The sequence below is a fragment of the Bos mutus genome, chromosome 14, assembly GCF_027580195.1.
Source record: "Bos mutus isolate GX-2022 chromosome 14, NWIPB_WYAK_1.1, whole genome shotgun sequence".
In the NCBI taxonomy this organism is placed as follows: domain Eukaryota; kingdom Metazoa; phylum Chordata; class Mammalia; order Artiodactyla; family Bovidae; genus Bos; species Bos mutus.
The window spans coordinates 29,991,955-30,005,047 of record NC_091630.1 but is presented as its reverse complement, the minus strand read 5'-3'; the positions used below and the strand labels follow the sequence as shown (position 1 = coordinate 30,005,047).

The window sequence follows — 13,093 nt, the reverse complement described above, 5'->3', positions numbered from 1 at the left end:
CCTTATCAACTTTGTGAATCTTCACAGTGATTTAGTTATCATGATGCTGTTTATAAAAATATAATCATTTATGAAATTAATCTTTAAAAGACATATCCAAATCAGTTATAAAGTATTATTTTTGGTTATTCATATTGAAATATATCAAAAATGTGTATAAGGGATTATTATGTTAGTTTGTAAAATAAAATAAAAACAGGAAATTTAACAAAGATTATACAAAGTAAAACATAATAAAATGTATCCAGGATAAACCTAGTTCAAAAAGATATATATTATAGTCTTATATGGTGCTTTGTGTGGGCCAGAAATCTGCTTATATCCTAATAGGTAAAGCAGATGAGAAAAGTCAGTACAAAAGAATCAAACATTCTAAAACAAAACAAAACAAAAATTAATCAATTGTTTGGAACATGGCTTAATTCAGATTCTAGGCACTAAGACATTGGATTAACGCAATAAGGTGGTGACGGACATTCTCAGTGCTATACCAGTAGTGAACACTGCTAGATACCTCAGAGGCTTTTATTATAAAAGTCAGTGTGTGTATGCCAGTGCCATAAAGGCAATGATCGTTTCTGTTAAAATGCTTCCATGGAGAGCCACAATGATATGCTCCAGGCTTTGAGCTCTCTCTTCCAGAAGAGATGAGTGAACTATAGTATATGCATCACATTAGAAGTATGTGTTCTTACAGATAATTATTATTTCATAGGTGCAAGTTGTCAGCTTTGCTACAGAACATAATTGGGATTCTCTGGACTTTTATGATGGGGGAGACAACAATGCCCCAAGACTTGGAAGTTATTCAGGTAAATAAGAGAACTAAGTTTAATTAAAATCTCTCTAGCTCTTGCTCTAAAGCCCTCCCTAGATCTCTGACTTGGTGGTTTTAATTTTGCTTTTTACAAACTATATGCAAAGAACTAAACTACAAGGTAGAAGTTTGAAAGGCTTTAAAGGCAATAAAATTGAAATTGCTATTTAAAACCTTACTATACAGTGTTACTGTATTTGAGTAATTATTTATTTATGCTTTTTGTGTTAATAGCAATATTTTTAGCTGAGCCTTGGCTCAGAAATAGTATATATGCTCCTCTCCCTTAAGAAAAAGGATGAGAAGTAATAGTTAAAAATTAGACAATGCCTGAAATTTATAATATATTCACTTGATAGAATGTTATGCAGCCATTAAAACAATTATAGAGATTATGTAACAACATGGTAAGTGCTACAAGGTACTGTTGTATGAGAAGAAAGAGAATAAGAAATTAATTCTATGAAACGAATTAAATTATATAAAAATCATACTATATACATATGTGTCAAGACCAGAAGATTTTATAATTTGTTATGGTTTGTGAAGGTAGTTTGTGCATTAATCTAACAGCTTCTTACAACATATTTAGAGTGAAATGAAGTTTCACTTTAACTGTATGCTTTACTTTAATTTGGGTTATAGTGTTTAACTCTAGAAATATAAACATAGCTAAACTATGAACTCAAATATTTCAGATACAGAATTTTGAGTGTCATTAAGTTTTTAATAGATTTGAAAATGGAGATGTTAATCTACTTTTCAGCACCACCATTGACGAAAGCAAAGAATAAATATCTAGAGTAAGAATAATTTGTTTTAGGCATTACAAATATTCTGGAAATAGATTTAAAAAGAAATTTTTCTTGGAAAAATTGTATGAATTTTTGTGTGTATGCATTTGTCTGTAATAGACTTGGTATAATACTTTCTGAATGATAAGTATAATAACTAAATGGCAAAAAGTGATAAATAATAACAGCTGTTGATTACCAAGTGCTAGCTCTGTGTGAAGCTTGTCATACATTTCCTCATTTGATCTTTCCAGCAGCCCTGGTAGGTGATTGACACTAAAAGAAATTAAGTTGCCCGAGGTTGTACATCTAACATTAGAATGAGACTGGGACCCAGCTGGTGTGACTCCACAGTCAAAGCTCTTAATCACTAAGATCTTCTAAGAGATCAAAGGCAGTCAGGGTGACCTTTGAGTTTCTGTTTACCTCTGTCTTCACTGATTCAGTTAGGACAGTATAAATCAGAGAGCAAGGTCAGCTAGGTGGGGGAAACAATTGTGTGTTTTGTAATGAATTTGTCCTGGTTTCTCTTATAGAAGACTCAGTGGTTAAGGTTCATAGTGTTGTGGAAAGTAAGTATGAAGTAACTAGAAAATTACCAAAAAAATGTTGGTAGCCCTATCAACTCATATGCTTGTTGAATTTTATCTTGAGACACAGTTGAAAGTTATTTTTATGCTTGTCATTTGAAATTGCTTCAGTTGTAATCTTAAGGATCTTAAACTATAGTGTCAGATAGTCAAAAAGTAATTGGTTCAAGTAGATATTTTCAATTCAATAATTGAATAAATTAAAGTTGATTTCCTATAGAAGTTCAGAAGAACAAGATTATAAAGCATTTGCTAAAAGACAAGGCAGGCAGTAGTTCATAATTGGCATTTTTTAAATTCTAACAACCAGCTTTGCTGTTGTTATAAGAAACATCAAGGTACTTCACCTGATATAGAAAAAAGTGTATATACTTAAATATCACAATAAAGGGTGATAAATGAATATTTCTTTAAACCCATATAAAATTAGTTATTATTTCATCAAAACACATGCAAATTTTAAAACTCAATTTATTATCTTGTACATGAATTATTGAAATCCACATGAAATTCCAAATATTTATTTTAGGTGACTAGTAAATTTTTCTGCTTTTCATCAGCTTTGTTTGCTGTTACCTATTTTAGGGAGCCATCTAACGTGCTCTCAAAGGTCTGTCTCCTTGGAGATAGTCAAGAACAGTAATATGAAAGACAAATATATGAGAAATATTTTTATTTAAAAATTCTTATAAGACATTTTAATAATATATAATTTCACTTATAACTTGTTGGCTGATTAATAGTTAACTTAGTTTTATTATATTACTTATTATGTGATCACTAAACCACTTTTTCAATTATCATTTCAGGAACAACAATACCCCATCTTTTGAATAGTACATCTAATAATCTATATCTAAATTTTCAATCAGACATCAGTGTTTCTGCTGCAGGATTTCACCTTGAATACACAGGTAAATAAAATATGTGCTGTCCAAGACAATTAAGAAAAATCATATTAATTTTCAATATTAATTTTCTGAATATAGAAAGTTAACGGACTTTGTCAAAATAAAACATCTTACTTTAAGATTTCTGAAGTGTTTATTCAATTCAACTAGAAAATTATATGTATAAAGTTCTGATGATTTTCATCAGAATTTTCAGGTATTTTCTTATTTAAAAAATTTTAAATGCACTTAACATAAGATTTCCCTTCTTAACAAAAATCTGAAGTGTACAATCCAGTACTGTGAACTGTAGGCACCGTGCTGTGCAGCAGATTTCTAGAACTTGACTCCCCTGCTTAAATGAAGCCAGTCGATAAACAGCTCCTCGTTCTCCCTCTTCTCAGCCATTAGAAACCACCAGTTTATTGTCATGTCTAATGAGTTTGACTATTCTAGATACTCTGTATAAGTGGTACCATGTAGCATTTGTCCTTCTGTGTCTGGCTTATTACACTTTTTCTTATTAAAGAGACTCACCTTTCCATCTTGAGTATTCTTATCTCGCTCATCAAATATTAGTTGACTGTATATGCAAGGGTTTATTTCTGGGCTCTCAATTCTATTACATTGTTCTATGTGTGCATTTTTATGCCAGGACCATACTATTTAAGTTACAATATCTTTGCAATGCAATTTAGAATCAGAGGGAATGATATTTCTAGTTTTGTTCCTTCTCAGGATTGCTTTCGATATTTGGAAACTTCTGTGGTCCCGTATGGAGCTTCCCTGGTGGCTTTGACTCTAAAGAATCTGCCTGTGATGTGGAGACTGGGGTTCAATCCCTGTATCAGGAAGATCCCCTTGCAAAGGGAATGCTTATCACTCAAGTATTCTTGCCTGGGGAATTCCAGAGGCAGAAAACCCTGAGATCACAAAGAGTTGGACATGACTAAAGCTTTCACTTTCATGAATTTTAAGCTTTTTTTTTTCCTATTTATTTGAAAAAAAAAATCCCATTGAAATTTTGGTAAGGACTGTATTGATTCTATACATGGCTTTGGGCAGTATGGGCAACTTTGGAAATACTAGTTCTCCATATTCAGTTCAGTTCAGTTCAGTCGCTCAGTCATGTCCAACTCTTTGTGACCCCATGGATGGAACACACCAGCTGGGCCTCCCTGTCCATTACCAGCTCCTGGAGTTTACTCAAATTCTTGTCCATTGAGTTGGTGATGCCATCCAGTCATCTCATCCTCAGTCGTCCCCTTCTCCTCGCACTTTCAATCTTTCCCAGCATTAGGTTCTTTTCAAATGAGTCAGTTCTTCCCATCAGGTGGCCAGAGTATTGGAGTTTCAGCTTTAGCATCAGTCTTCCCAATGAATATTCAGGACTGATTTCCTTTAGGATGGACTGGTTGGATCTCCTTGCAGTCCAAGGGACTCTCAAGAGTCTTCTCCAACACCACAGTTCAAAAGCATCAATTCTTCAGCGCTCAGCTTTCTTCACAGTCCAACTCTCACATCCATACATGACTGCTGGAAAAACCATAAGTTTGACTAGACAGACCTTTGTTGACAAAGTAATGTCTCTGCTTTTTAATATGCTGTCTAGGTCGGGCATAACTTTCCTTCCAAGGAGTCTTTTAATCTCATGGCTTCAGTCACCATCTGCAGTGATTTTGGAGCCCAAGAAAATAAAGACTGTTTCCAATGTTTCCCCATCTATTTGCCATGAAGTGATGGGACCAGATGCCATGATCTTAGTTTTCTGAATGTTGAGCTTTAAGCCAACTTTTTCACTCTCCTCTTTCACTTTCATCAACAGGCTCTTTAGTTCCTCTTCACTTTCTGCCATAAGGGTGGTGTCATCTGCATATCTGCGGTTATTGTTATTTCTCCCAGCAATCTTGATTCCAGCTTGTGCTTCTTCCAGCCCAGCATTTCTCATGATGTACTCTTCATATAAGTTAAATATCTCCTTAGTGGGGGAATATTTCATTTGTGGTAATTTAAGAATCTGTCCACTTGTGGGGGCAGACCATATTAACTAGACGTAAGCATTTTAAAGAACTTCCTTTTGTATGCAGAAGCCTCCAAAATCACTGGTTGAGCTATAAGAACATAGTAACCTCTGTAAGAGAAAACTGTATATTTTAAATGAATAGAAACAGGACCTTTAAGAAAATTTTTTAAAAATTAGTTTCAATATTTAGAAAAAGCAGAATACTTATCCAGTAGGGTACTGGAAAAAATAATGTTGTGTGTGTGTGTGTGTGTGTGTGCATTACAAATAAGGTAGGTCTAATAACTTTTCTGCATTGAGAAGACACACATTTTATTGCACATCTTTGGTATTTCATTTCTGACAATCCCTGAAATAAAAGTTCTGCCCACAGGGTAACATAAGGAAGTAATCACATTGGGGAAATAACAGTCTCATAATCACACTATGAATACCAACAACAGATGCAAAAGACATTAACATTTGCTATAAAAAGGACAGATCTTGTGTTTTCTTTCTTTTTAACCAAGAAAGTAGGCTCTTTCTATATTCCTAAAGGAATATTTCAAGTTGTAAAGGTTTCAGGAAACATGGCAGGTATTGTACCTTGGGAAAAGGAAATTTGGCTGAGATTTCTTCTAGCAAGTGAATATTTTCTCTGTCTGATTTTCCTACTCACTCATGAGGTATTTCAGGGAAAAAAAAAAAAAAAAAACAAAACAATCTCAATTATCTGATGGCACAAGATATTAGACAGATAGGCCTTGTTTTATATTTACTTAAAAGGGAAATGCTGACAAGTGGCTGATTTTTGTCTTAGAGTACAATTTTGCTTCTTTAACTTGGGATCATGTCATTTTAACTTTGAAATGTGTAATTATGATTACGATCATACAAGTCTGATGTTCCTTCTGCTCAATTTATCATTCTCATGCCTTCGTCTCATTAATATTTCTAAAGGCCCACTTTGATCATTTCATATCATTATTTTCCTGTTATCTACTGAAAAAAGGCAGCAATTAGTTTCCTCTCCTCATGTTCTTATTGCCTCCCAAAATGAGAACAAATTCACTTGTTTATTTATCAAATTTTAATTGAATAGCTACTAGATGTTAGGTATACTTTCTAAATGTAAGTGCTACGTACTTGTATCAGATCCAGTCCTAAAAAAAAAAAAAAAAAGCTTCAGACTAACTGAAAACAAGGACATACAAACAGCCATAATTGCAAAATTACAGTGTAAACACTATAAGTATAGTTTATGTAAGTTGATGCTTCTCTGATAATTGTACACTGTAGTTATCTCAAAGTCTTGTTGAAAATCCAGGTAATGAGACTCAACCCCAATAGATCAAGTCAGTCTTTATGAGATTCAGCAAACCATGTGTACTTTTACCAACCTCCCAAGGTTACTCTCACAATGGCTAAAGTATGATATCATATGTAATGTAGATGATGTCAGAGAAGGTAGTGATCAAAACTCTTATGGGTTACTCATAGTAGAGTCAGGGAAGACGTCACCAAAGGACAAATCTAAGTGCTTTTTTCCAGATAAGAATTAAAGTATAGATATAGAAATAGCTTGGACTTTTAACAGACCTCCTAGAATGTAAAAATGTTAGTTCTTTATCGGGTCTGACTCTTTGCAATCCCATCTCTGTAGCCCTCCAGGATCCTGAGTCCATAGGATTCCCCAGGCAAGAGTACTGGAGTGGGTTGCCTTGCCCTTCTGCAGGGGATCTTCCTGACTCAGGAACTGAACCTAGGTCTCCGGCATTGCAGGCAGATTCTTTATTGTTTGAACCATGAGAGAAGCCCTTCCTAGAATGTAGGTGGACATAAGATAATGTATGCTGAAATCAGACTTAGGTTTCTGTCTTGGCACTGCCATTGATGGCCTTGTGACATTAAGTGATTTCTAAGATTCCCTAAGAATCCAGTTTCCTTACCTGTAATATGTGATAATAGTAGCATGTAACTTGAAAGATTGTGTCAGAGTTCAATGAGATCATCCATACAAAGTGTTTCTCATATGACCAGGTACATAGCAAACCCTCAGTAGATATCATGTTTTCCTAAAAATGAGATGAACCCACATGACTGGAGATGTTATGGAAGAGATTCAATGAAGGGGTTTCAATTTGAGGAATAAGATAATCAATTTTGAATTTTAAAAGTCCCTTTTATTTTAAAAAGGGATGAGTGCATTGCAGGAAGAGAATATGCTGAAGAAAAGGAGTAGCAATGGTTCAAATGAGAAACTCTGAAGATGATTATTGTGGTTTTGTAAATGAAATGTTAAAAGATGCAGGAAATAATGAGGTGAAATTGAAAGATTTATGGCCAGTTAGGTGTTGGAGATGAGAAAGAGAGAGGTGTAGAGGATGATTTTCATGTTTTGGTGTTTTGATTTTTACTTTAGATCATATCACTTTGTATATGATCATAGTTTTTCTTTATTTTTTTGGCAAGCTGATTACTTTTTTAGACTTTTTATTTGATTTTTAGAACTTAGACATGGAATTAAATAAAGATCAACACAAGTACTTTTATTTATCTGTAATATTAGACAGCACACCTTGTACTGGGATCTAGGAACCAAAAATACTTCCTAATTTAACTAATGTTAGTATCAGTTTAGGGATAAGATTTCAAGAATGAAACTCACTCATGTTGCTATTCAGGGTCTTTTGTGTTTCCATACAAATGGAAACTAGGAATAAAACTACCATATGATGCAGCAGTCCCACTACTCAACATATACTCTGAGAAATCCACAATTCAAAAAGACACATGTACCCCACTGTTCACTGCAGCATTATTTACAGTAGCCAGGACAGGAAAGCAACCTAAATGTCCATTGAGAGATAAATGGATAAAGAAGTTGTAGTACATATATATAATGGAATATTACTCAGCCCAAAAGGAATGCAATTGGGTCTTTCATAGTGATGTGGGTTAACCTAGAGTCTGTTATACAGAGTGGAAGTAAGTCAGAAAGAGAAAAACAAATACCATATCAACTTCACTTTCACTTTTCACTTTCACGCATTGGAGAAGGAAATGGCAACCCACTCGTGTTCTTGTCTAGAGAATCCCAGGGACAGGGGAAGCTGGTGGGCTGCCATCTATGGGGTTGCACAAAGTCAGACATGACTGAAGTGACTTAGCAGCAGTAGCTTAGCAATGCATATATATGGAATATATAAAGTTGTAGTACGAATTAACATATTTACAGTGCAAGAATAGAGACACAGACTTGGTGACATAGTGGGGGAGGAAAGAGTGGGACAAATTGAAAGAGTAGTACTGACATATATACACTAGCATGTGTAAAATAGATAGTAAGAAACTGCTGTATAACACAGGGAGCTCAGCTCAGTGCTCTGAGATGACCTAGAGGGGTGGGGTAGGAGGTGTGGGTGGGATGGAGGCTCAAGAGGAAGGGGATATATGTACATTTATAACTGATCTGCATTGTTGTACAGCAGAAATTAACAAAACATTGTAAACCAATTATATTCCCATTAAAAAAAAAGAATGAAACATATTAAAGGTTTATTTGGTACTACTTTCAACATAAGAAAAAAGGTAGATGGATACAACATTTATATGTATGTAATCATCCAGACATCCTGGAATGTGAAGTCAAGTAGGCCTTAGAAAGCATCACTATGAACAAAGCTAGTGGAGGTGATGGAATTCCAGTTGAGCTATTCCAAATCTGAAAGATGATGCTGTGTAAGTGCTGCACTCAATATGCCAGCAAATTTGGAAAACTCAGCAGTGGCCACAGGACTGGAAAAGGTCAGTTTTCATTCCAATCCCAAAGAAAGGCAATGCCAAAGAATGCTCAAACTACCGCACAATTGCACTCATCTCACACGCTAGTAAAGTAATGCTCAAAATTCTCCAAGCCAGGCTTCAGCAATATGTGAACCGTGAACTTTGTGATGTTCAAGCTGGTTTTAGAAACGGTAGAGGAACCAGAGATCAAATTGCCAACATCCGCTGGATCATGGAAAAAGCAAGAGAGTTCCAGAAAAACATCTCTTTCTGCTTTATTGACTATGCCAAAGGTTTTGACTGTGTGGAACACAATAAACTGTGGAAAATTATGAAAGAGATGGGAATACCAGACCACCTTATCTGCCTCTTGAGAAATGTGTATGCAGGTCAGGAAGCAACAGTTAGAACTGGACATGGAACAACAGACTGGTTCCAAATAGGAAAAGGAGTTCGTCAAGGCTGTATACTGTCACCCTGTTTACTTAACTTCTATGCAGAGTACATCATGAGAAATGCTGGACTGGAAGAAATACAAGCTGGAATCAAGATTGCCGGGAGAAATATCAATAACCTCAGACATGCAGATGACACCACCCTTATGGCAGAAAGTGAAGAGGAACTCAAAAGCCTCTTGATGAAAGTGAAAGAGGAGAGTGAAAAAGTTGGCTTAAAGCTCAACATTCAGAAAACGAAGATCATGGCATCCGGTCCCATCACTTCATGGGAAATAGATGGGGAAACAGTGGAAACAGTGTCAGTCTTTATTTTCTGGGCTCCAAAATCACTGCAGATGGTGACTGCAGCCATGAAATTAAAATATGCTTACTCCTTGGAAGGAAAGTTATGACCAACCTAGATAGCATATTCAAAAGCAGAGACATTACTTTGCCAACAAAGGTTCGTCTAGTCAAGGCTATGGTTTTTCCTGTGGTCATGTATGGATGTGAGAGTTGGACTGTAAAGAAGGCTGAGTGCTGAAGAATTGAAGCTTTTGAACTGTGGTGTTGGAGAAGACTCTTGAGAGTCCCTTGGACTGCAAGGAGATCCAACCAGTCCATTCTGAAGGAGATCAGCCCTGGGATTTCTTTGAAAGGAATGATGCTAAAGCTGAAACTCCAGTACTTTGGCCACCTCATGCGAAGAGTTGACTCATTGGAAAAGACTCTGATGCTGGGAGGGATTGGGGGCAAGAGGAGAAGGGGACAACAGAGGATGAGATGGCTGGATGGCATCACTGACTTGATGGACGTGAGTCTGAGTGAACTCCGGGAGTTGGTGATGGACAGGGAGACCTGGCGTGCTGCGATTCATGGGGTTGCAAAGAGTCGGACACAACTGAGCGACTGATCTGATCTGATCTGATCTGAATCATCCATTAATCAGTCAGTGATCTTTATATTTTATAGTTAACTTATTAGCCTTCTTATCTTTATCCACAAATTCCTTTTGACGTGTAACATAACATATTTGAAATCCTGCCTACCATATTGAAACACTGAGTATAAGCCTAGTCAACAAACTAAGGATGTACTGTAGAAATTTTGAAGAGAATTCAAGAGATTCATGAATAAAAGTTCAGTTTGGGTAAAGTTATTTTTCTGGCAGTAAAAACTGTTAAAAGTTATTGAAGGATTATGTAATCCTTTCTGGAAACTTCTGAATTTAGGAATACACACTTGTCTTCCATGGTGACTTTGAAAGCTGTTTTGCAAAGGATTTAGAAATGGGTTAAATGCCTTCTTGAAGTTATTTATTATCCAGTTAGGATTTAGAGGTTAGACAAACTATGATAATCAATAAAAAACTGACTATAAATTCAGTGTTCTCTTAATACATATTCCAGATGTATAATTCAGAAGAAATATTCTGTAGCAGACAAAAATTATTTAGAACCCCATTTTTACATCTATTCTAATCTTTGATTTCCATAGATGGAAAAACATTTGAATTTGAGTTATAAAATTCTAGAAAACAGAGATTAATATTTCTACCTTTTGATCTTGAAATACTTTTAAAAATCTTTTTCCAGCTTTATTGAGAAATAGTTGACATACATCACTGTTTAAGGTATACAAAAAAGGTAGTTCGATTTATATATGTTGTGAAATGATTAATGCAATAGGTTTAGTTAACGTCTATCATCTCATATATATGCAGTAAAAAAAAAAAAGGAAAAAAAGCATTTCTCCTTGTAAAGAGAACATTTAAGATCTACTCTCTTAACAAACATGTATCATAGAAAAGTGTTAACTATAGCCATCGTGTAGTAGTTTATACCCCTAATTACATTACACTCATTTATCTTTTTACTGGAAAGTTATACCTTTTGACTACCTTCATGAATATGTTTATTAGTATTACAAACTGTACTCTCTTAGAGGTTGTAGTTCCACAAATCAGGGTAAATCTTCTAAGTTACACACAAAGTGAGATAATAAATATAAATTTGGAAATATTCTCAATAACATTTTTCTGAGCTGTTGATATATTCTATTAATTTTATGCTATTAAATTACCTGATATATAATGAGATAACCGATATTAATGAAAAGACTTTTTAAAAGTCAGTTTTTCTGTCTGTTAATAACTAAAGAAATTGGACATTGAAGAGAAAGAAGGTAGGCGGAAGACATGTTTGCCTAGCAACTTTGGAAGGCCGCAAATATTTATACCAGAGTTCCAGAGTTTAAAGGATACAGTTTTCTCTGCTTAATTGAGATAAGCTGAAAAACACTTATTAAAAGAGTCTGATTTACGTTTTTCTATTTTCTGATATGAGTGATCATAATTTGACATGAAGATGCATCATTATTTGTATTGGAAATTGTACTGGTGTTCTGGTTAATAGTCATGTGTACTAGTGTAGTTAGGTGTGCTAACGTTCTGTTTTAGTAGTCATGTAAATAGAAGTAGCTGCTCTGAGTTAGTATATTTTTTCCAACATTGTTCACATTCTTTCTGTTTCCTGATCCACAAGAGCACTAGAAGGTGGGAATCTATTCATCAGTTTGTGTGTGTGTGTGTGTGTGTGTGTGTGTGTGTGTGTATTTTAAACATATGTGATTCTGGTTATAATTGTATGTCTTGCATAAATGTATTTGTTGCTAGGGAAAATGTTCCTAGTGCATGGAATGCCATTAATTGTATCAGTGTTGGGTAGGCTTCCACAAAAAGAACCTGTAGTTTCTAGTTGCTCTTGTTACTTGAATTCAGGTCCAGCCTCATCATTTTGAAATGATCATTTGATTGTAACATACATATGCAGTTTTCCTCATACTTCCTGTTTGTGGAGGCACACTTTTACATCCCACTAATGGAAAATCCAGCACCTTCCCTGGTAGCTCAAACAGTAAAGAGTCTGCCTTCAGTGAAGGAGGCCCAGGTTCGATCCCTGGGTTGGGAAGATCCCGTGGTGAAGGAAATGGCAATTCACTCCGTATTTTTGCCTAAAAAAATCCCATCGACAGAGGACCCTGGCAGGCTACAGTCCATGGGGTCGTGAATAGTCGAACATATCTGAGCCTCTTCACTAGCACCTAATGGAAAATCCTAGAGGGACTGTGAACATTTATAAATCAATGAACAGTTTTTGGTCTTGAACTTATAAAATGAACTTATTTTAAAAAGGGAAACTATATAGTAATTGTGTTTGAAAATTTATGGGTGCTCAAAGATCTCAGGATGTAGTCTCTGAGGAAGACAAAGGTAATGTCACCATAATGAATAATTTTTTCCCTCCTCCCACACCTGAGATCATTCATTATATCTACTACTAATAATTTTGCTGTAAATCTTATAAAAACTCATGTGGCCTGAAAACATCTTTCCATGTTGTGCAATAGTTGGAAGGCTAGTCTGAGTACCCAAATTATAAAAATAGTTGTAAAATAGTCAATGCTAAGGAATGTATTCATTTAAATGTAGTTTATAAATAACAAAAGGTTTCAGTTCAACACAATAGTTATTTTATTGCTTTCCTTCCTTGAACAATATGCTTAAGACCTAATGCATTAGGTCTTAAGTTTATTTTTATAACCACAAAAAATGGGCTAGTTAGATAATTGATTATTTGTGAAAAAATAGTGATTTGTGATTAGTGATTTGTGATTTGTGAAAATAGTGATTTGTGAAAAAGGTAATTATATTTTTACCTAAACTAATTGTCTTATTCTACTTCATGTATATCATCTTGTAACTATTAATTTTAGAAA

At 34.9% G+C, this 13,093-nt stretch overlaps 1 protein-coding gene across 3 annotated transcripts in view; it reads left to right on the top strand.

Moving 5' to 3' along the window:
• The window catches only part of CSMD3 (CUB and Sushi multiple domains 3), a 1,469,470-nt gene that overhangs the window by 1,289,433 nt on the left and 166,944 nt on the right, over window positions 1–13,093 (top strand). For all 3 annotated transcript variants that reach the window (XM_070382828.1, XM_005887888.2, XM_005887887.2), the window contains 2 exons: window positions 716–812; window positions 3,011–3,115. In XM_070382828.1, coding sequence (XP_070238929.1) covers window positions 716–812; window positions 3,011–3,115 — 202 coding nt within the window. The remainder of the gene's footprint in view (window positions 1–715; window positions 813–3,010; window positions 3,116–13,093) is intronic.